The 24,839-nt window shown below is 36.9% G+C and overlaps 4 protein-coding genes across 6 annotated transcripts; 2 read left to right on the forward strand and 2 right to left on the reverse strand.

Annotated features, from left to right (window-relative positions):
- The first annotated feature begins 1,858 nt into the window (after positions 1 to 1,858).
- On the forward strand, positions 1,859 to 3,141 carry LOC143918114 (uncharacterized). Its single transcript, XM_077439824.1, has 2 exons — positions 1,859 to 1,992; positions 2,064 to 3,141. Exons 1-2 carry the CDS (start codon positions 1,885 to 1,887, stop codon positions 2,955 to 2,957), a joined length of 1,002 nt encoding a protein of 333 aa, XP_077295950.1. The 5' UTR covers positions 1,859 to 1,884; the 3' UTR covers positions 2,958 to 3,141.
- A 3,691-nt stretch (positions 3,142 to 6,832) lies between these two features.
- On the forward strand, positions 6,833 to 11,620 carry LOC143918364 (ATPase WRNIP1-like). Of its 3 annotated transcripts, none has more exons than XM_077440232.1 (8): positions 6,833 to 7,131; positions 7,199 to 7,418; positions 7,492 to 7,659; positions 7,724 to 8,133; positions 8,194 to 8,359; positions 10,201 to 10,384; positions 10,725 to 10,970; positions 11,053 to 11,620. In XM_077440232.1, the coding sequence occupies exons 2-8, from the start codon at positions 7,215 to 7,217 to the stop codon at positions 11,139 to 11,141; spliced, it is 1,467 nt and encodes a 488-aa protein (XP_077296358.1). In that variant the 5' UTR covers positions 6,833 to 7,131; positions 7,199 to 7,214; the 3' UTR covers positions 11,142 to 11,620. The 3 variants fall into 3 exon arrangements, with proteins under 3 accessions (XP_077296358.1, XP_077296360.1, XP_077296359.1); XM_077440234.1 differs by having other exon boundaries at positions 6,948 to 7,131; positions 7,226 to 7,418; XM_077440233.1 differs by having other exon boundaries at positions 6,948 to 7,131; positions 7,231 to 7,418.
- A 753-nt stretch (positions 11,621 to 12,373) lies between these two features.
- Top1 (DNA topoisomerase 1) lies at positions 12,374 to 17,653 on the reverse strand. The gene is made up of 9 exons (XM_077440231.1): positions 17,364 to 17,653; positions 17,068 to 17,216; positions 15,053 to 15,397; positions 14,848 to 14,974; positions 14,646 to 14,774; positions 14,468 to 14,567; positions 14,231 to 14,378; positions 12,576 to 14,150; positions 12,374 to 12,500 (listed from the first exon to the last, which is right to left on the reverse strand). The coding sequence occupies exons 1-9, from the start codon at positions 17,394 to 17,396 to the stop codon at positions 12,398 to 12,400; spliced, it is 2,709 nt and encodes a 902-aa protein (XP_077296357.1). The 5' UTR covers positions 17,397 to 17,653; the 3' UTR covers positions 12,374 to 12,397.
- Positions 17,654 to 19,506: 1,853 nt separating this feature from the next.
- LOC143917966 (zinc finger MYM-type protein 1-like) lies at positions 19,507 to 21,867 on the reverse strand. Its single transcript, XM_077439605.1, has 2 exons — positions 21,687 to 21,867; positions 19,507 to 21,616 (listed from the first exon to the last, which is right to left on the reverse strand). Exon 2 carries the CDS (start codon positions 21,571 to 21,573, stop codon positions 20,647 to 20,649), a length of 927 nt encoding a protein of 308 aa, XP_077295731.1. The 5' UTR covers positions 21,574 to 21,616; positions 21,687 to 21,867; the 3' UTR covers positions 19,507 to 20,646.
- Between the last annotated feature and the right edge of the window lie 2,972 nt (positions 21,868 to 24,839).

The following is a 24,839-nucleotide window of genomic DNA, read 5'->3' on the forward strand; positions in this document are numbered from 1 at the left end:
CTACCTACCTACCGACGTCCAGCCACAACGTCGACGACAGGTGCTTTTAAAAAATGGGGGAGCGAATGAGACGACGATCTTGACAGCTGGATGTGGAGTCATGCGCGATCCACTACACATAGAACGGTCATCCAGCACCACAAGACATACACCACCTCAGCACCATCATCATCATCATCATCATCAAGGCCCCGTCCGTCCCCACGAGCGTCGTCACGCCGAGACGGGCGGTAGCGCTACAACACCTCCACGAGCCACAACGACTCACAGTCCAGCTCGGAGTATCATCAACCACATCGATGCCCCTGCCGCCCCCGCCGCCCCACCAACCGACATCAGCCTCGGAAGAGCGCCGCCGCCGCAGCATCGCATTGATCGGCGCGACCATCGGACCACCCACCGTCCTGCTCGCGACGTCACCGCCCTCGAATCTACCGACCATTCAGGGCGGTACACCTATGTACACAGCGGATGACCCACGTCAACATAATTTTTTTCTCCCCACTCAATAATTTTTTTGCTTTTTGTGTAACAATAACTTTTTTTCTTTTGTAAAATTTGTTTCTTTGTAATTTTGGTATCGCTGATGCTGGGGGGGGAGTGATGTGGCGGCTCGCTTATACGACATGGTCGAGTTTGGTTGCCTTCCTGCGAGTGGGGACCAACCCGGCTGGGTTCGGACAGCTGCTACTCACTCTGTCTTCAGCTGTCATATAATAAACACGTGCATTAACATGCCAGTCGTCTCATTCGTTCATCCTCCATAATGCGCTGGCTGCGCGTGGACCTCCTTAATCATCCAATAAATGATGTGAAGCGATTTTGGCCTTTCATTTGGATCCCCCAACCATCCTTACGCAACAATATCACATTTTTAAAAGGGGTGGCATTTTGAACTTTCCCCGGGGGCGGCATAGATCTAAATGCGTTACTGATCACATAGTTAATGTTCCGACCAAGTCTTCATGGTCAGCTTTCGTGGCGTTACGACCAAAGGAGCCGTTTTGGAGGGAGATCGGCGCCGAGCGCGCGTCCCCGCCTTCTATTCGTTTTCCGCTTCGGTCGAGTGAACATCTCTGTTCGCTACCGAGTTTGTTCCCACCACCGAGTCCCGATCAGCTCAGCCTGGATCGGCAGACGATACTGGAAGTACAGCTTCAGTATACGTCCGGTGAGAAGTGAGGAAATCCTGGTCTTTCTTCGTCGAAGTCAGATCACGTAGTCACGTGAGGAGTGAGGTTATCATAACCTCTCGAACACGTGCGCGCTAATTTCACGACGGACTCCCCCCCCCTGCTTATTCTCTGTATTTATACATATATAAAATACAGTCACCATACAAACAGAATTACAACCTGTTTTTATTATTATACAATTTCCTCCCTTTTTCCACATCACGCATCCCACGCACATTACGAAGGAGAAAGGGACATAGCAGAGCAGCCGACATCAGCAGAGACCAGACCACCGACGACGAAGGAAGGCACCGTGAGGAAACCAGTCCCGCCCAAGCTTACCACTAGCTATCTCAGAAAACCGACTTCGGAGGTGCTCTCGAGTTGAACATCCCTGGAGTCTGTACAGTTAATTGAACTCAGTTTATTTTGTGATTATCAACCATATTGGTGACTAAAGTCATCTTAAATGGCTGGGGTGGATAATTATGGTGATATTCAAAGCCGTTACAATAGACTGACTGGCAGAAAATGCATCTGATAAATCGGACTCAAATTGTCAGCTGATCTTCAGTCATATGTTCCAATCGATTGATGTTTATTGTGATGAAAAATGTAATATGTGTTAAATTGAGCAAATATAGTCTTTATAATCTGAAGTTGGCATGCTAGCTGTCAATGTGACAGATCTGTAGACGACGTGTGCGCCATGGAGTGTAGGCTTTGTTTGAGGCTTGTAACAGCTGATTGTTTAATTCCAATTTTTGAAAATTCCAATTCTCAAGTCGAACGCATTTGGAGTTGCTGTAATCTACGGGTTAGTTTAAACAATTTTTATTTCATTTTTGGTTTGAAAGCAAAATATTTCAATTATTATTTAACTTACAGGTTCAAAATCAATACAGACTACCAGATATGATATGCTTGTCGTGTGAATCCAACTTAAGCATGTTTAGTGATTTTAAAACAATTTGTGCTAAAAATGATAAAACAGTTAAATTGAGATTAAACGAATGTTTGAATATTAAAGTAGAAGAAGTTTTATTGGATAATTTAGTTTGGGAGGACAACTGGAGTCATACTAATGTACTGGAATTTAAAAAAAAATGTAATCCTGAGGATTGTGAAAATCAATCAAAAAATGTGGGAAAAGGCAATATAAACCAAATGAATGTAATTACAGATCACCATTTTAACCCAAATCAAATAAGTCCCAACAGCTCTAAGTTTTTTGAAAATAGTACTTTAAAAGTACATATGGAATATCATTCTGGAGAAAAATCTTTCAAATGCGAAATCTGCTTAAAAGTATTTAGAAGAGAAGATGATTTAAAAGAACACATGAAATATCATATAGAAGAAAAACCTTTCAAGTGTGACATTTGTTCAAAATGTTTTGTTTTAAATGGTGCTCTCAAACTTCATATGAAACGTCACATTGGTATCAAACCTTTCCAATGTGTCTTCTGTTCAAGGTCTTATCTGATAAAAAGTGAATTAACAATTCATATGAAGTATCACATGGGAGAAACACATTTCAAGTGTGAAATTTGTTCAAAAGGCTTTGTTCGAAAATGTACTTTACAAATACACATGAAATTTCACACAGGAGAAAAACCTTTCAAGTGTGACATTTGTTCAAGAGGCTTTGTTCAAAAATGTACTTTACAAGTACACATGAAATGTCACACTGGAGAAAAACCTTTCAAGTGTGACATTTGTTCAAAAGACTTTGTTAAAAAATCTAACTTAAAAAGACACCAAAATATTCATGACAAATAAAAACCCCTGAAATAATATAAAAACCTGATTTTGAAAAATGAAATAACTCATTGAGTTAAATTACATGTATGTAAATTCAGAGAGGTTTTTCAGATTTGTAATCTTTATAGTTACAAGGTTTTTATTAGTTACATTTTATATCATATATATTGTATACTAGCTATAAGATAATAGTAATCATATTAAAAAAAATTAAGAAAAACTTTGTTTTTTAATTGGGACCCGAACCGAAAACCGGATTAAGGTCTGTTCATACCTATCCAGCACGACCCGTATCCTGCAAGTGCGGATAGTATTCTTTGGTACATTATATGGACGTATTCATACCCCATTCGCGCATACGCATTCATGCGCGTCCATATAGAATGTACTAAAGAATACTGTCCGTACTTGCAGGATTCGGGTCGTACTGGATAGGTATGAACAGACCTTTAACCGTTACGTTTGCCGGAACAAAAACCAAAACCGTACCGATATTTTTTTCGGTTCGTCACCTTCCTGCGAGTTGGGACCAACTCGGCCGCGTTCAGAATTGCTACTATCACTTCGTCTTCGGCCGTCATAATAAACCAACGTGCATTAACAAGCCAGTCGTCTCATTCGTTCCATCCCCTATAATACTAAAATACCTGTAATAGAATGTATTACTAAATGGAATAGCACATTCGATGTGTTAAACTCTTGTTATGTAAAGAATTTTGTTCAAAAATAGCTGAAAACAATATGGGATAAATTGCAAAGCGAGCAAAAGACGTCAAGTCATTTTTACGGGATTTGGATTCAATCAAAATTGAAACTACAAAACTCAAAAATAGATATACCCATACTTGTAATAATTAGCTCCTAGCATAAAACAAACAACTTGATTCTTTCTGAACTGTTGTTGCATTTTTGTTCCTAAAAGCAGGGCTTGATGAGAAATTGGTAAACCTAGAATAATCGTAAGTGAAGCTAAAAGGAGGTTTGTAAAAAGTTAAATAAGTATGAATAAGAAAAATGTATTTTGTCTACATCAGAATATATCTAATAATTTTAGCTACATCAGATTCTGCCCTCTATTCTGCAGTGCATCAGCGGCAAGCTGCAAACGCTAGAAAATATTCTCCTTTGACATTTTAATAATGTATATGATCACAATAAGTTATAGCAAAAAGTCGTATAGACGATGTGGGTGTATTTACATTAACTTGCTAATATACAAGAGAACAAAAAACAGGAACTGAACCGATATATTTTTTTACCGAACTAGAACGAAAAAAATAACGGTTCGGGTTCCTGCAGAATATTGACACTATCAGACAATGGGGCCTTCGACACAGTCAATATTACTAACAGTATCACCTGTAAAAGTCTGTTCATACTTAACAACACTGCACGGCTTCAGCACTGCACGACTCCGTTTCAAATATGTCATTTTATTACATTTCTATTCATATCTACCTACACGTCGCGGTCACGTCACGCTTACAGCATTTTGGCCGAGTGCAAGGCAAAATCGGCTTACTTATACATTACAGGCCATGACGATACGGCGCAATATTGCTTACGTCGTATTATCGAGTACTTACAATATGAATGCATACACGTGCATATTGTGGATGATGGACAACATTTTTTAAAATATTTCCGTGTGAACCGATACCAATTTGAAACAATACTGGATAAAATAAAAACACAAATCACCAATAAATCTACAAAATTTAAGGGAGCATTGTCAAAAAGTCATTGTCAGTGCCAAAACAATGTCGAAAGATTGAACAGCTGTCAACTGTCACTATCGATAATTGGTCCAAAACAGCAAAGCGGCAGACTCATGGCACATAATTCGCGTGTATTTCTCCACGATGGCCAAAAAGACGGATACGATACGTGATTACTAGTCAAATGTGAACCTGTCACAGGACAACTGGTCGCTCTAGATCGGTCACTCGTGATCATCCGTCACGCTAAAACTGGTCACGAGAAAACTAGTCACACGCTAAAACTGGTCACGAGAAAACTAGTCACACGCTTAAACTGGTCACGAGAAAACTGGTCACACGCTGAAACTGGTCACGAGAAAACTGGTCACACGCTGAAACTGGTCACACCCAAAAATTTAAAATTGGTCACACAAACAAAAATATTCTCAAATAGTTTTTATTTACGAAATTTTTATTATTATCGACTAGACATATGTTCGAGCCAAAGGCCCTCATGGCCGTGGCCGTGGCCGTTGTTTGTGGTCTTCGCGAGGAGTTCGCGGGTATCTGTCAGCCCATCTGACGTTCGCATCGCTCGCATCCGAGAAGGTTCGCATGGCAATCGCTTTTGCGTTCATTTCACTTTGACAGTTCGAATGTCAAATCAAAATTTAATCTTAATTCACCACGGTAAATGTATCGCGGGGAGGTCTACGAAAACACTGATTGTGTTAGTAAGATATGGCATGCCATATCCCTTTGCAGCCCATCCAACAAAATCCACATGCTGGGGTGGCTGCAATTAAAAATCGCGTTCAACGCATTGTGAAAACCCTCGCAACAATTCGTTGTTTTGGGCGATCCATCAATGGCTGCCGAGTGTTGGTTCCACAATTCTACCCACCTGACGAAGTGAATACAATTTTTTCGATGCTTCATGGGGAGTTTCCAGACGAGGCCATTTATCAAGATGTCGCGACATATTTTTTTACGACCTATATTGGAGGCATTGCGGGACGAACTCCACCATTCCCTATAGAATTGTACCAATTCTACCAATTATCATAGATATTACAATAGAACCACGATTATCCGTTTTCAACACATTATACATAAACATATTCTTGAATATATATTATTTGGTTTGATTTTTAAATGCTTTTTATTATTACGAAATTATGTTCACAATACATCTTATATCTACATATTTTAATAGCTACTGATTTACTGATCATTTTCTATTTTGCAATTTTATTTTATTTGGTTAGTAATCATAGTATTATATTATTCTAATGTTAATGCACAGCATAATAGGAGAAAGAGCTCAAAAACCTATTTACAATTGAATATATATTATAATATATAGATGACATATAGAAAATGTTTTACAATGTAACAAAGATAGACAAATAATGTTACCGACGATTTATTTATGTAGATGAGATGTAACAAGTTCATTATAAAATGACGAATTCACTTTTAGATACCGTCCATATTAAAGATGAAGCCGATGGCATAATCATCGCTCTTGTACAAAACATGCAGAATGAATCTCCGGCAACGTCCCATTGGCTCCGAAGCTGAGAAAACAAAACGACCTTCTTTTTTACATATAATTTCTATTGTAACAAGTGAACATAAATAAAGGATCCTCTTACTAACACAATCAGTGTTTTCGTAGATCTCCCCGCGGTACATTTACCGCGGTGAATTAAGATTAAATTTTGATTTGACATTCGAACTGTCAAAGTGAAATGAACGCAAAAGCGATTGCCAACCTTCTCGGATGCGAACGATGCGAACGTCAGATGGGCTGACAGATACCCGCGAACTCCTCGCGAAGACCACAAACAACGGCCACGGCCACGGCCACGAGGGCCTTTGGCTCGAACATATGTCTAGTCGATAATAATAAAAATTTCGTAAATAAAAACTATTTGAGAATATTTTTGTTTGTGTGACCAATTTTAAATTTTTGGGTGTGACCAGTTTCAGCGTGTGACCAGTTTTCTCGTGACCAGTTTTAGCGTGTGACTAGTTTTCTCGTGACCAGTTTCAGCGTGTGACCAGTTTTCTCGTGACCAGTTTTAGCGTGTGACTAGTTTTCTCGTGACCAGTTTTAGCGTGTGACTAGTTTTCTCGTGACCAGTTTTAGCGTGACGGATGATCACGAGTGACCGATCTAGAGCGACCAGTTGTCCTGTGACAGGTTCACATTTGACTAGTAGTCCCTTTACCGATTTTCTACAATTTTTTTTATATTTGTCATTTCAAGTAATGGTCATTAAATTTTTATTTATGGCGAAATGCACTATAAATTTCAACCTAGTTAATGACAGTTGTTCGCGGGCTTTCCTGTTCGAATGCCTGTATTTATTTTCCATAATATTCTATCGGTTTTTTGATATAACAAATGTCATCTAAGATTAGCTTGTCGATTCTCACGTGATGGAATAATTTATTTTCGATAAATAGGAGTTTCATGAATCGAGGTATTTGAATAAGCAAACACGTTTTCGGCGTATTTTCCTAATCGAATACTCACTGAATACCTAATAGATTCCTTTTAATCACGATGAATAAAAGTACAGAGGTGACTTGCCCTGTCTGCGGACGTTCATTCTCACCAGACGTCATACAGCAACACGCTGATCGTTGTTTATTTCTTACATCATCAGCATCACCACCTAGTAATAGTATAGCGAAAAAGATAAAACTTGACCACCGCCCAGCAAAATCTCTAGATTTTGATAATCATGATAAACCTCCACCTGCAAAGGTTTTTTTCTTATATGATATTTTTATTATATGTACATATGTATATACAAACAACTGTTTTTAATGTGCTGTAGAAACCAAAAACGGAAAATGTACCACTTGCAGAACAAATGCGTCCGAAATCTCTGGAAGAGTACATCGGACAATGTCACGTGATAGGAGATAACACTTTATTGAGGCAATTGATATTGAAGAGAGAAATTCCCAGTATGATATTTTGGGGTCCTCCTGGATGTGGAAAGGTATTCAAGTTTTACAATATAAAATTAGTGTGTATATAAGCATTTCGTTTCACCGTTTCAGTAGACATCGTTGGCGAATGTAATATCAAACATATGCAAAGAGGAAAGTAATCTACGATTCGTTAAATTATCGGCGACCATGTCCGGGGTTAACGATGTCAAGGAAGTTGTTAAAGTTGCTAAAAACGAAGCCAAGTTTGACCGTAAGACTATTCTTTTCATGGACGAGGTACATCGTTTTAATAAACTGCAGCAAGATACGTTTCTGCCGCATATCGAAAGCGGGGTCATCGTGATGATTGGAGCGACAACGGAAAACCCATCTTTCAGTTTGAACTCGGCTTTGCTGAGTCGATGTCGGGTTATAGTACTAGAGAAACTTAACAGTGATAACGTTATGAATATCTTGTTGAGAGCTGTGACTGAAAAATACAGTGCAGATATTGTAGATTGTGCAGATGAAGTTTCTAGCAGGTATTCTAATAACGAAATAATTATAAACTTTTACAATTCTTAACTTTTATCATTTTTTAGACCGTCTATAGATCGGAAGACTTTACAGTGGTTAGCGGATATTTGTGACGGTGATGCAAGAATAGCGTTAAACAGTCTTCAGATATCATTTCAGATGAAACAACCTCGCACTGGATCGTCCAAATCTGTTCATATATCCCTTGAGGATATACAGGAAGGAATCAAGGTTATAAAATCTTTGCTTGCATTAGTTGTCTTTATATGTAGGTACTTCTAGATACCTTTTATGTTAATGGATTAATGTAATTAAAACAGCTTTTAATAACTAAGTTTAAGCCGTCAATTTGAGTTATGTTAAATTTCTCTATAGGCTTTTCTAAGATATATTTTAAAACAGAAGGCAGTTTCTTCTTCTTTCCCGTAATTTTCTTCATGTCTGAGAGTCGTGACTTTCCCCGTCTTTTGACTTCCAAACAGTGGCCCGTCGTGGTCTTCTAGCCATCTTGACATCCCACAGTTTTCCCAGTGGCAACCTTAACCTTGTCCCTCCATCTTGTTGGAGATCTTCCTCTACATCTGCTTCCCAAAATGACAAAATTTCGCAGGTCGTCCTGATCTCGCCTTGCAATTTGCTCAAATAACTAAAGGATACGTCTAAAACAGATGGATAGGTTATCGCAAACCTTCAGCTCTTGCTCGATGAAAGGAATTAGTTCTTCTCGCTGTCCAAGGGATTCTAAGCATACATCTCCAGTACATTTCAAAAGCGTCTCTTTTTAGCTCGCACCGTCCATGTCTCCACTCCCAACAAAAATATGGGGAAAATCAAAGCGCATTTTCATAGACACTGCCTTTCTCAAGCTCGCACCGTCTATGTCTACTCCATATATAATAAAATATGGGGAAGACCAAACGCATTTTCGTAGACATGGTGATACTCTATCGTCAACCCTCAGCTCTTGCAGGATGGAAGCAATAGTTCTTCCTGCTGTCCAGGGGATCCTAAGTATCTATCTTCAGGACATCTCAAAAGCGTCTATTCTCTGCCTTTCTCGAGCGTGCACCGTTCATGTATCCACTCCGGTTCCCGGAAGAATGCATTGAATAGTAGCGCAGTTTCAAGAAATCCTAATTTTAAAGAGGCTCAAGAAGAACTTACGCAATAGAATTCTACAAAAAAGGGTTAGCACCAATGGCGGCTCGTGAGAATTCATAGGGGGGGTTGCAGAGATTAATCAGGCTGTAGTAGCTCGCTGACCTTACCGGTGATCAAATGCAGACAAAAACAGCATGTATTTGTACTATACTGGGAGGGCTGCACCCTCAGATAACATAGAAATACCCCTTGACGCTTTTTTGTGGAATTCTATTGCGTTAGTTCTTTTTGAGCATCTTTGAAAGTTTGGATGTCTCTTTAGTGCATTTATCCGATCACCTTCCACTCAATATATAAATACGGGAAAGACCAAACGTATTTTGGTAGATACGGTAATGCCCTATCGTCAACCCTCAGCTCTTGCAGGATGGAAGCAATGGTTCTTCTCGCTGTCCAGGGAATCTTAAGCATCCATCTTCAGCACCACATCTCAAAAGCGTCCATTCTCTGCCTTTCACGAGCTCGCACCTTCTGTCTGGTCTATCCAAATTGTGCTCAGTTCTGACACTGAGCTTTCCAAAGACGTTTAATAGTGTTTGTAAAAGTATTGTAGTTGGGTTGCATCGCCACTGATGCCAAAACAAGTTTGACGCAAAACTAAAGAAATTTTTTAATGGAATAACAGTCGGCGATGCAAATAATAACAAATTGATTGTTAGTTCTAGAAAAATATAATAGAAACGAAACTAGGATTAACTCTGCGGTCCTTTTGGCTCTAAGACATTGTTCTAAGAAGAGCATACAATCCTTATTTCAAATTAGCCAACAAAGAAAATCAATGACTCGAAATTTATGCATACGTATTCATCGACTATTTGGTAGTTGGCATCATTTTTCCAGAGCAATGCATTTAAAATTGGCTTCTCTGGCATGTGGATCTTTCACTTCTTTTCCTTCTCACTTTCATTTAGAGATCTCACTTATTATACGACCGCAAAGGGGAGGAACATTACAACATAATATCAACGATGCACAAAAGTATACGAGCATCGGACGACAACGCTGCACTATACTGGCTGACCAGAATGCTCACCGGTGGAGAAGATCCTCTATACATTGCGCGACGTTTAGTTCGACTCGCTGGCGAGGACATCGGTAATTATAAATACAATTCGAATTGTTAACTATTCATATCCATAGGTAAATGGATATTCGATTTACCTATTTTAAGATTCTATATATACTTGTAGTTTTAAGCTGACACACATAAATTTTGTATGAATAGTGACGTATCACAATTCATACAGACATACATATGTATCTGAAGGCAATCATATGTGGACATTAGTCGATTCAAATGACCATACATTTGTAGGTCGTCAACTTCCACCTCGAGATAAGCTTTACTGAAGTGATAAAGCAACTGTTTCAATTGCGACAAAAACTTAATTGAGAACATTCCAAAATGTATCTGGTTGAAATTTTAATCGCACAGGTCTAGCAGATCCCAGAGCCTTGCAGATTGCCGTCTCGTGTATGCAAGCCTGTCAATTGATAGGCATGCCGGAATGTGACGTGGTATTGGCAGAATGCGTCGTGTACATGGCGAGGGCTCCGAAGAGCACCGAGGTGTATGTGGCCCTTCAAAGGTGTAAGAAGAACATCTCGGAGCACAAAGGAGCTCTGCCGTCGGTGCCGCTACCTTTGAGAAACGCGCCGACCAAACTCATGACTGAACTCGGTACTAATTGATAGTCCAAACTTTTTTGGGAAGCATGGAGTTGAGATGATTAGTTTTTTATTCTGGTTATTGTCTTGTGCAGGTTACGGGAGAGGATACAACACAGCACACAAAAACAAATCGGGTTTGCAGTATATGCCGGATGGGATGGAGAGCGTGGTGTTTTTTTGAAATGAACACGAACGTTGAGATTTATATATCATTCTTATCAAAAAATACACACATTTAAAATAAACATCTTTTCATTAAAAATTATGCATGCAATTTGCAAGGTATTATTATTAAAAAGATTGCAATTCCTACATTTAATCATTGTCATATTAATAATGCAACTAACCTCTGCTCGGAAATGCTCTTTCACATGTTGCAAACACTTTTCTTCCCAACAATAAAAAAAATACACAGTATGGCAGTTTTTTTTCAATGACATTGAGAAAACTAGACCTATCATAATTCAAAAACGACTTCACTACTGATTTTTTATATATATATATAAATTTAATTAAGTGAAACCGATGCTAAAAAAGTTACATTGATTTAGATACATCTAACGAAATTAGATGCATAACAACTTATATTTGATTTGATTAAAACTATCAGGTGTTTCAATAGATTTGTGCATAAGATTAGTTGAAATAAAAAGTCAATTGAAAATTCATGTATTTTTTGTACACTACCGATGCAAAGCAACGTAACTAATTTAATAAATAAAAGAAATAAAAACATAACCGTTAATATTTCAGTTGAACTAAAGTTAATAAAGATAAAAAAAAGTAGTCCCCAATTGTATTCGCCATCATCTAAGATGTTTCTCAATATAAATACAGCAATAAATAATCTAAACATTTGAAAACTATTTTTTTTTAAATGCAACAATAATTAATTTTTCAATAAGTGTTGAATTTGCTATACTGAAAACTAAATAAAATACATTTTTAACTAATAAAAACAAAACACTTGAGTTTCCTTTAGGCATATTTCGTACGTATACGTATATAAAATATAACAGGTTGGAAATGTGAATTTATTATGATATATTTTCTAAAATACATGTAAAGATCACATTTCACAATACATTTTCAATAAAAAAAATTTGATGAAACCTATGTACATACTTGATCGTGACCGTAAAAAAAATCATGTTTGTAATTAACGATCAATTTATAAAAAAAAACATGAAAAAATGAGTCATTAGGTGACAAATGATTATAAATTGACTATTAAAAAAAAAGATCTAAAAATAGCTTATTCTAAAATTTTTTGATTGCGTCTGGAATTTAATCTATAAATATGTATTTTACTACATATACTAGGCTCAAAGATATTTAATTGATAAAATAAGAAGTTATGCGAGTTCGTCAAAAAAATCTAAAATATTAAAAACTAAATTGCAACATTGTATGTTTATTTTTTTAATTTAATTTTCATTAAAAGACATAGTCAACCGTAGCCATATCAATGGCCCAACGGAATTTGTCTCGCTGAGTTTTGTTGTAGATTTTCTCAATTGGAACACCATTTTTCTTGCACCTGAAAATAAAAACGATCGGTAAGTATTAAACAGTCAGTACATATTGGATTAATGTAATAAATAAAAACACTAACCACGCTATGGAAATACGAGGATCGAGATAGTTGAGTTTGGAGGTTCCCAACGCTATAGTTTTGTTCTCATCTCTGTCTGTTTCTTGCACTTCCAACTTGCGTAATTGCTCTTGCAGCTTTTGTATAGCCTTCTTTTTCTTATCGGCGTTCATCTTTTCCTTAACGGAGCCCTTTCTAGCCAATTTCAACAGGTCTTTGAGCTCACTTTCACCCTCGTCCAACTGATCCCTCTTTGTTTGTATCTTCTCCTTCAGCGCGTCCATAGACTTCTGGTGACCTTTGGGGACGGCCCTTTGATGGTTGCAAAGGACAGCAACGGCTCGATTTGCCCGATTATATGATAATATTTTCTCCTCTATGGATGTGTCTGCTTCCGTCAGCAGATTGAGCTGATTTTGCAGCGTGAATGATGCATTGAAAGTACGGAACACTTTAGCGGTGAGATTGGGCATAAGCTCCCTCAAATGCTCGTTCATTGTTTGGGTGTTGAGACGATCGAAGAGATCATCGCCTGTCTTTTTATTCTCTTTGAAGAGTTCTAAATTTTTAAACACTCTCTTCTCAACAGGTACTTCGTTGTAATAACGAATGGAATCCTTTCCGAGGAAGTCGAATACAACAACATATTCTTTTCCGTCTTTCTCTTTGTGTAATTCAATATGTTCTACTCGAAGTGAACAACAACCGACTGTGTCGGCTTGATCTTCGTCTTTCTCATTACCTGCCCTAAGAGCTAATCTATCGATAAAGTACAAAGCGACAGCTCGTTGCCGAATACGCATCTCTTTAGCTTTCCATTCTTCCCGGTAAGTCTCACGAATTTTATCCACACATGAAGCTAACTTTCGGGCTGTTTCATACTTTTGCCAGTCTTTTTCTCCTTTTAATTTTGAGCTTGGATTCAACATAACGTACTTGACTTGACCTTGAACATTCTCAGTCCATGAAGCAAGCCAAGTGACGGTGTTGTCATGTCTTACTTCTTTCCAGCGATGACCCGAAGGTGGTTTAGGTATATTGCTATTCTTCGAACAATTTATAGTGACATGTTCAGGCTCAACACGTTTCTTCAACATGCCCATCTTGGGATGTTCCCCACGCCCTCTGAAAAGTCCAGGAGGTTCAATGCGGAAATTTCCAATTTTCTCTTTATGTCCATCAATTGTGCAGAATCCGTACTCTTTCTGTATTTCTTCATTCTTGGTCTTCAAGGAAAGTTTTTCTTCTTTCGTTTTATTTCTGTTTCTTTCAGCCTGAGCCATGAAAAATGTGTGCATTTCTTTGAAATCACACTTACGTAAGTCTTTGATCACGGTTTTTTCTTTATCGGTCATCATTTTTCGCCAATCGGTGAAGAAATTCTCATTAAATGTGTCTTTTGAAGTGTAGTCGTGATCAAGCATACGAGCGTAGAAGCCAGCAATCTCTTCACTCGTTTCTGATAAACGTACTTCTTTACCATCATATCGGAAGATAACATTTTTCGGAAGTTTCTCATATAAAGGTGCAAATAGAGGACCTTTGTGTTCTAAATACGACCACTTTGTCCCATCATTAATCTTCTCCTCTTCCCACCTAAAAGTATGCACAATAATAACCATACATATTTACTGAAAATTATGAAAAAAGATACCAACTTCAGCTGAAAAACGTACCACTTCCAAACTTCTGCTTCGTCTTCTTTCTTCTTCTTTTTAGTTGGACTAACTCCGTGGGAAGTCTCTAATTCTCTTTTAACTTTGGTGGGTTTAGCCTTTTTCTTGGCTTTGGGTTTCTTATCTTCATCAGACTCGTAGACAGGTTCTGCAAGTATAAAAACATAATAATTTCCCAAATTACTTTATATAATATATTTTTTCATAAAATCAAATATATGAAAAAAAATGTTAAACCTTTTTTAACTTTTTTTGCTTTAGGGATTTTATGGGAAGTCAATGGTTTATCCTCTTCACTTTCACTATCAACCGCTTTTCTTTTATTCTTTCTTATATTCTGTAAAAAAAATAATAACATTAACGAATTGAAAATCGATACCAAGAATAAAAGTTTAACAATTAAAAATTAGCATACTAATGGCATGTCTTCTTCACTTTCTATTTCTTCGTCTTTAAACGTTTTTTCAGGCTCGAAAGAGACATCTTCTCTTTCACTGTCCTGACTATTATTCCAGTCATTTTCTTCTTGTTTTATTTCCGGTGACTAAAAATATATATTTTTAAGTGTTAGTTTAAACAACCAAGAATTATTTTATTAGAATTTTTTTTCATCATACCATATCATTTTCAATCTCCTCTTTGACTTCTCTCACTTCTTCTTTTTTCTCGGGACTCTTGAAAGACGAATCATGGTGGGAGCTAGATTTATGTTTGTCCTTACTGGAACTGTGAGATTTTTCCTTGCTATAGTGATAATAGGACACAGGATTAAAAAATCTTAACGAACATAATATTGTTAAAATTAAAAAAATATTCACACACCTAGAATGTTTGTCACCATGTTTTGAACTGTTACTACTTGAATGCTTCGAACGGTGCCCATCTTTGTCGCTCCGATGTTTATCCTTGCTCTTGTCTCTGTCCTTTGAACCGTGCCGTTTGTGATCTTTATCTTTGGAACTACCAGAGGAACTTTTGTGATCTGACCGTTTATGCTTGTCATCGCCGCTTTTGTGTTTATCGCTTCTGTCCTTTGAGCCATCAGTGTGTTTAGACTTTTCCTTGTCCCTGTCTCTGTCCTTGTCGCTTCTGCTCCTGTCCTTATCGCTGCGGTCTTTATCTTTGTTGGAAGATTTATGAGATGAGCTGTGACTTCGATGTTTATCTCTAAACAACCATATAAAATATGTATTTTTTAATTTTCAGTTAAATTAACGAAATACAAAAATTATTTTTTATTGGTGATAATCTGAGTTACACAATTTTACATGTTACCGCCCGAGTGTACATTTCATTGGTTTTTGAACATATTATGCTAGATTGTTCATACACGAACCAATCTGGCCAGTTATAGTGTACACAAAAGAACAAATCGACCAACTAGTAGGTATAAGTTTAAGTATTCTCAATCGTTTGTCCTATTCTCTAACGAGTATGCACGTCCTGGGTGGCAATATTTTAAAAATTAGCAGAAACTAATCATATTAGCATTGTTATGTGGTTTCCCTTTTAAATACATCACAGCTAAGAGTTTCACGTGATATCTGGTGAGTCAATTTGAAAATAGATTTTGACTGTTAGCAATTAAACGAAGACCAACAGTTTGTGAACGAACACTTATTGTAACATATACATTTTTTTTTATTAAAAAAATAAGAAACTATCTGAAATAGTATAAATTATGCATATAAATAAGTTAAAATTTGTAATTTTATATCAATATTTTCAAATTCATTAAAATATTAATAACCAGTGGTTTTCCCTGGTTTCGCTCGGTATTTGTAATATAAACTGCTTAAATATGACTAATGTAATAGTAAACATTTTATTAAATTTATTCGAGTAGTTTTATTTTGTATTTAAATATTCATTTGTTTTTTTATTAAATTTAGGGTCATGGATTCTACGAACCAAAACTTACATACATACATTAAAAGTCTCCTTCGAAATTATATATTAGATATCATTTATCTATATTATTCGTCACACAGGAAAAAAGAAACGAATAAAAAGGCACTGAACTCATTTAAATGTAATTAATTTTGCCAATGGTAAGACAGATATGTTTCTATTGTTGAAAAGGACATCAAAAGTTCATAATAGAGCTGGTCGACCGACAGGAATATATAGATCCAGGTTTTGGCTATTCTCGAACCGAATAAAACGGGCCAAAGACGACCTTATATCACAGTAAGGACAGAGAATCAGTTTGATCAGTTGTTTAAGCAATACTTATGTAATTAATCGTTCTATGCAAGCAACATACGAACGAGTAGCAAACATGTAAAACTACATACATATTCAGGTTAAGTTAGCAAAAGCATGTGGGCAAAAAGACAAACCCAATTACCGAGCCAGTGCCACATATACATACTTGTGCATTACATCAAACTGGCACACATGACAAAAAATAAATAAATCAATTTTGCAGTTTATCAATCTGAAATTCGAGGCGGGCATAAATAATGACAAATAATAATACTTAATTTTTTTTAAAACATATGAATCGCAAGACAATTCGACATGCATGCGTTCAAAATAAAAATTCAAAAGTTTTATTCTTTTGTTTTTCGCATTTGCCACACACACACTGCGAGTGGTACCAACGAGCAGTCCACATCTCACACTTGTTCTCTGCAATGAGCAAGTGCCTGCAGTGATAATATTGGCACACATGCTCGCGAAATCCTATCGACTAACCTTAAAATCTATGACGGGATAGACACAGAGGGGGGTGGGGGTGGGGAGGCGAGGTGGCGAAAGCTTGAGCGGGTGGGTGGGTGGGGGGTTGCGTGGCGGGGAGGGGGAGGGGGGTTTGTCACGTGTGCGAGTCAGACCTGTCCGAGTCCCGTTTGTCGCGATCCTTGTCCCGATGCTTGTCCTTGCCGGAGTGATGTTTGTCGCGATGGTGGCCCTTGTCGGCCGAGGAGTACCCGTTGTGCACGCCGTTGAGGTGGTCGCCTTTGGTGCCGTTGAGAGCGCGCACCTGCAATCGAATGCGAATGGGAACATGTACATACAATGTCAGAGGTGAGTGAGTGAATGAATGCCAATGCCGATGCCGCTGCCGAGTGCCGGGGTGGCACTTCCGGCGGATGCGGCGCTGGACCGGACCGGCTGGAGTCGGAGTTACCTCGTCGGGGGAGGCGCACTGCAGCTCGGCCATGTCGGCGAGCGTTTCCGGCGCACGTGCGCCGCTTTCCGGTCCGCGGCGGAAGTGGGGGGGCGAGGGCGGAGCCGCCGCTTCTTCAGCCGCAGCGGGAGCGCCGGGGACGCCGCCGAACGCGACTGAGAGCGAAGCGAAAGCGAAGAGCAGTCGAAGCTGCTGCCCCACTCGCCGCTGCTCTCCGCTCGCAGCGCAGCCACTCGGCCAAAGCCGCTTTGCCACCACCACTCGCCGCGAAGCGGTCAACGACCGTGAACAACACCGGCCATAACACTCCCCTTGGTTATACTCTCTCAAAAGCTCAAAAAACCCGGCCAATAATCGACCCATTAGCTTACTTTGCACGCTTTCAAAAATTCTGGAAAAAATAATCTACACTCGTTTACTTAAATTTGAATTTCGCACTGGACATTCCACGACCCAACAACTAACAAGACTAACTGAACACGTGACGAAGAACTTTAATATGAAGAGAAGTACCGGAATGGTATGTCTCGACATAGAAAAGGCCTTCGACACGGTTTGGCACGATGGACTCATTCATAAGCTCCTTATTAACAAAATACCAAACTACATAATTCTCATCATCAAATCGTACCTAACTCGTAGAAAGCGTAAATAATGAATTATCGTCTCCAAAAATAATCGCAGCTGGCGTTCCGCAGGGGAGCTTGCTTGGCCCACTCTTATTCTCCATATATATAAATGACATACCTATTCCAAAAAACTGTCACATAGCCCTATATGCAGATGATACCGCTTGCTTCACAAGTAGCAAAAAACCAGACTTTATTCTTAAAAATCTTGAATTTGCAATTAAAACAATGACTGAACACTTCACTAAGTGGAAAATTCAAATTATTAATCAAACCAAAACAGACGCCATATTCTTTAGTGTTAGAAAGCATAAGCCAAGTTCAGATCTGAAAATCCCCTCTGGAGAAAGTCTGAAATGGCAGTCAGTAATAAAATATTTAGGAGTAACGTTCGATAAAAGAATGAGATGGGCACCTCACATTGAGGCAGCGAAATGCAAGGCGATGCGGGGTATATCCTCAATATATCCAATATTTAATCGCCATAGTTCTTTATCAACTCAAAATAAAATAAAATTATATCGCGCGCTCATATTACTATTATTAACCTATGCTTCACCTGTATGGAATAACGCCTCGAATACTAATCTTTCTAAGCTCCAAGTAATACAAAATAAATCCCTAAAAATAATTTATAATACACCCATATATACTAACTTGAAAAAACTGCATGCCATATATAATATTCCGTTTGTTACAGACATTACTAACAAACTAACCAGTAGATTCTATGACAGAATCACTAATAACCATACTAACACACTTGTGAAGAGTCTCGGTGATTACAACAAAATTTCTATACCCTTCAGGTATAAACACAGATTACCTAAACACAATCTGCTTTATGTCATCGACTTTAGAGAGTCTTTAATTAATATTATGTATTAGATGTATTATTAACATTTATAAGGATTGTAAATAGGTTTTTGAGCTCTTTTTCCTATTATGCTGTAGATTAACATTAGAATAATATAATACTATGATTACTAACCAAATTAAGTTAAATTGTAAAATAGAAAATGATCAATAGATCAGTAGCTATTAAAATAGATATAAGATGTATTGTGAACATAATTTCGTAATAATAAAAAGCGTTTAAAAAAAAAAAAAAAATACTCTCTCGCACTTACCCTTTAGGGACGCGTTCTCTTCGGCTTGGTTTCTTTATATTGCGCTTCATACTTCAAATTTTGACGTGTCGATTAGTCACGCGGCTGAAACTGAATCCGAATGAAATTATATTCCTTTGTTTCAAAATTTAAAATTTAATTTCAAATTCTAAAGCTGCGTGACGAATACGGACACTTGTTTCATGCCGGTGCCAGACATGAGTTCGAAGAAGTGATCACTTCTTTGAAGACTTTGCTCATACATTTGGTCACACATTGTTGTATCTGCCAGATATGTGTTCAACAGTGGCGGGCGGTGACTTTTCAAACAAGGGATGCTGTCCCTTGTTTGAAAAAAAAAACCGACCAATTTATTTTTTAAAATTTAATTTTATTCTTCGTTCCTTTTTACAAAATTCATCGATAACCGCATCATAGAATTTTTTATTGTTTTTTAAATTTGACATTATTTTCTTTTCGATTGCAATTAAAGCAAGACCAGAGAGTCTTTCTTCACTTTGACTACTTCTGGTGAACGTTTTAATTCTTTTCATAGTCGAAAATGATCGTTCAGCCGATGCGCTCGTGGAAGGTATCGTACAAATTAATTGTATTAAACTAAATACTTGTTCCAAAACGTCTATTAGATCATCTTTCACAATTAATTCCTTTACGTCATTTATAGATTTCAAATGAAAATCTTGCGTTGAGTACATGTAAATTAATTCGCTTTTTAATTTCATAAAATCAAAGTATTTTCCATAAGTTAGGTGGAGTGATTTAAATAGGAAATCTGGAAAATTATTTTCATATTCTTTAAATTTTTTGACGTTAAAAAATTCGAGAAATTTTAAATTTTCGATATCTCGAAATCGATTGGTTGTATTTACTGAAAGAGTTTCTAAAATTTCAGAATAGTGAAGTTTATACGTTGTTTTCACATCTTCTTCACATTCAGCATATTTTCTTTTTCTATTAAAATTTTTAGTTATTACTTTGTTCCACAATGAATCAAAATCGTCTTTTTTGTTATCTAAATATTTTACAAATTTTTTAATTTCACTTACGCAATACGATATGTCAAAGGTTTTTTTTTGTAAAATTTCAAATAAAAAATCTGCCGAATTAAATATTGCAGAAAATAAATGCAAATTGAAATTGAATTCAAACTCTTTTAAATAACGATGAAGGACTTCAGCATTTATGACAGCATCAGTATCCCATTCGTCTTCGTCATTAATTATTTGATTAAATATTTCCATTAATTCTGTTTGATATTCTAATATCATATTTAAAATTTTGCTATTGTAGTTCCATCGTGTAGGGGCAGCAGTGGGAAATCGTTTTTTTATTTGACAATCGAGAAGGGAAATTCTTCTTGAAGACTTACAAAAAAAAGTTGAAAATGACAACATACGGCTGAAAAAACGTTTGCATCCGGATATATGTTTAACAGATTGCGACAAAACTAAATTCAATCTGTGAGCGTAACAATGGACAAATAAAGAATTAGGACAAATATCTCGAATTTTTCGTTGCACTCCATTATGCTCCCCGGACATTACAGCCGCTCCATCGTACGTTTGTGCAATTAATTTGTCCAAACAACCAAATTCTTCCAAGGTTTCTACTTTCATCTACATATCTAAAAATAGTAGATAGCTGAGCTTTGCGACTGATATCTGTAGATTCGTACACAATTATGGAAACAAATTTTGATGCACGTATTTCAGTTTTAATCTCATCTAGCAAGACTTTTGATATTGCGGATACCAAGTCATTTTGTATATGGTTCGATAGTCCAGTAAACACCGTAGAGTTATCTAAATGAGTTTTCAATTTTATGTCTGATTCACTCAACAGATACAGCAATTCAATATAATTCCCTCTATTTTCCGATTCCTGGTGCTCAAAATGTCCTCGTAAAGGTTGTTCTTGTTTTGCTAAAAAACAGATCGCGCTTATTAATTTCGACAAAATGTATCTATTTGCAGTAACTTCTTTGTTGTGCATTTCAATATTTGCTTTAAATTGAGCACTTAAAAAATTTTCTATACGAGGTCCCTTTCCAAATTTTTTAAATTGAGCAGCAGAACATATGTGAGCTTGAGAACATTCATGTCTCTTGCGCGATTTACTTAAATTGTTTAGGTCAGAAAATCCAAATTTACTCCAGACATTCACTTCTTGAGAAAATAAAATACATGGCCAACAGAATAATTTCGTTAAGTGAGCACATCCACAAATCCATGAAATTTTTTCGTATGTTTCTGTGTTAAAATACCTTTTAAATGTTTTTGTTTTAGACTGAATATTTAATATTGGTGTGGGTTTGGGGCTCTTAACAATAATCTCCTTTTCATTAAATGGGAGAGAAGCAAATCTTCTTTTCAGCACATTTTCAATTAAACAATTGCAATTATTATTGATCTCGACGACAAGTCCACTCTCATTGTTATTTTCGATATCCATATTAAAGGCAATAATGAAAACTCGTAAGTAGTGGAACAGTAAACTAAAAATAAAGTTAGACGAAACTAATTTAAATGAAAACTTAATTCAAAAGTAAAAAATAACCAACTTACAGTATAAATGATTAACTTCGTCTAAAGAAATGAATCGGCTAGCTTTTTGATAAATAACTTGGGGCGTAGCGTGCGGAAATATCGATCAACAGCGGCTTCCAAGTGAAACTCAATAGATAAGCAAACAGAGAAACCGAATCCACCGTAGAGGTTAAACAAGTGTCAACGCGTCCGCGCGAATAAGACAGCCTCATAGTGCGCATGCGCAAATGGGATCGGTCGCGACTCCGAATCCATGACGCGCGCGCACTTCACTCAGCGTCTACTCGCCAGCGTCACTCGCCTGTGGCCGGCCTATGCGAATGCGGCCTATGCGAATCCTTAATAAAAATTATCAAAAGATCCTATATAATGCATCATGTAACAAAAAACACGTGATATGTGAAATATATATCATATACTACATCATAATCACGTACATCACTAAGAATACATCGAAGCGAAATTCAAATATTTATTAAAAATACTCTTGGCTTTTTAAAGTTATAGGGGATGCGCCGCATCCACCGCATCCATGGACCGCACGCCACTGGTGTTCAAAGATTTGATCACTCCTTTAAGCTCACGGTTTTCAAATAGACTTCACAAAACATGGACGACGATTTGGTCGACACAGTTTGCTTATATTATTTATGCACGTGTAATTATTTATTACACGTGCACCGTACCATTTCACACATCCATTCACATCTTCGTTTTGGCTGTTTTTGTTTATTTATTTGCACGTGTAATAGTTATTTATTATTTATCTGTCAACCAGTTTTCTCGTCACTGATTTTAGGGTGTGACCAGTTTTAGTGTGACGGGTGATCACATGTGACCGATCTAGAGCGACCGGTTGTCCTGTGACTGGTTCACATATGCTTAGTAGTCCGTTTACCGTGTGAAATGTATCGTAATAGAACAAGGTAGCGTAATAGAACAAGCGTAATAGAACAAGGCTTCGCGCAGTGTGGCAGGCACACAAACATTTGAACTTTTATCGCTTTGATGTGCGCTAAAAAACCGACACGGAAAGGCAAAGCGCACTTGAGTGATCAAATATGTGACAATAGTATCAAATGCCCGTGCCACACATGTGAACACTTATTTGATCACATCTTTGAACACATGTCTGGCGCCGGCATAAGGCTTATTCCGTACACGAACTTTGTGGACATTAATTTTTCTAGAGTTAAAAATATTTCTAATTTTTTTTCAAAGTAAACATTTTAATAGAAATTTTGACGAAATGGGAGCGCTCGATAATTTCCAACAGGCAATAAATGAAATGGCCAGTCTTTTATTAAAAAATGGCCAGTATTATATTATTGTTGCGTAGGGGTGAGTTCAGGGTCCAAATTAAAAGCCATAGTCGCTTCACAGCATTTATTGAATGATTTAGGAGGTCCACACGTTCGCTCCAGAATAATCCGATACGACATATGTACGTCCTTATAAAGAACAAGTTGCTCACCACGGCTTCCCCTATATATTTATGTATCTATTTTCCAGGTACGTACAGGTTTAAGTGAGTCTCACGCACTCGCCTGGATTTTGAAAATTCTAGTGGGTACCGACTGAGTACCGTTTGGCCTTATCTAAGGGTCTCCATTCTTCACCCCCGAATGCACTTAGCCAGCGGATACTCTCTCGTGTTTCCACGTTACATTATTAAATGCCAGTATAAATAACAAATAGGAGGCCGATGCTAAAAACTGGGCCAGGCCCTAATTATTAGCATCGGCTGGTACCCCTCTTTCGTCAGGACTGGAAAGACCAATTCAATTGACTCGAAAATTTAGTGGCTGCTCGTGGCTTGAAATTGGTTCGGTGATTATTGCCCATAAAGCACTCGCCCAAAAGTCACTAAAACCTCTATAACGGAATATTTTGCAGCCGAAAAGTCCATCATACTAACAATAACTATCATACTAACCGCTAACGACAACTCGAGTGCCAAATATTCCGTATTCGCGATTTTCATGACAATAATTGTCTTGGGCGATCGCAATTTGCGTAATAATCCAATTACCCTTGAAATTATATGAAATCTAACAAATCTGTAGTTAATTGTTTGTTTTATTTTCTTATATTCTGATTTACTTAACAATTTTGTCTTTTTTTTACAAGATTTTTTTTAATTGCTGAACGTATCAAGATGAAAATTTATATTTGTATTCTTTATGTATGTACTATTTTAAAGTTGATAAGATTTTTAGAATATATAAACCGGATGTAGCCTCAAACTTGTATTTCCATCCACAGACTCAATACAGGACTCCTTTATTTTACTGCTCTGTCTTATGGATTTATATATTTTCCAAAATTACCCTTTTGTTCTTTATTTTGTAAAATCGACTATCCCTATAACAAAACAATCACATTTTTTACTTGCCTAGGCAGAAACTAATCAATCTTAACTAAGTTGGACACACTCAATTCGAATATGACAATAATGTTTGTTGGTTTGCTCTCATTTAAGAGACATAGGCGTTTAAAAAATGTGAAATTTTTACAGATTTCTGGCTTCTGCAGTCTTTAATTCAAAATCTATATTGAGCATTGGAAGCAATAGTCAGATGATTTTTTTCTATTTTATGTTTTTAAAATAAGTATAATAAATTAGCATGCGAGTTTAAAAAAAATAAAAAAAATTTTCTTTAATATTATGAGCTAATTTTTCACTTAACCACGTTTATAAGAATTGGTTTTTAATCTCAATATTATAATTTTATTTGAACATACTAATTCGAGTGATAAATGATTTGAAATTACAATATGAAATGTTTTAGGAGCGCTTTGCGCTTGAAGATTAACAATCAACAATCATAATTGTTTTCATTCCAAAGTGGTTAGGAATTTTACCTAACTAAGCGAAATTAACGATATTCGTACTAGGTATCTCCAAAATACACATACACATTTTTTTAAACCATAAAAACGTGATTGTTTTGAGTTCAAATTTGTCAAAATCTCGAGATCGAATTTTTGCATGATTACAAAACTACATCTATTGTTATTGGATTATTAGGCACATTGCGATCGCCCAAAAGACAACTTTTGTCATGAAAGTCGCGAATACGGAATATTTGGCATTCGAGTTCTCTTTAGTATGATGGAATTTTCGGCTGCCAGATGTTAAAACATTACTTTTCGAATAATTGTGAAACT

Source organism: Arctopsyche grandis, chromosome 10 (assembly GCF_051622035.1).
Source record: "Arctopsyche grandis isolate Sample6627 chromosome 10, ASM5162203v2, whole genome shotgun sequence".
NCBI lineage: Eukaryota > Metazoa > Arthropoda > Insecta > Trichoptera > Hydropsychidae > Arctopsyche > Arctopsyche grandis.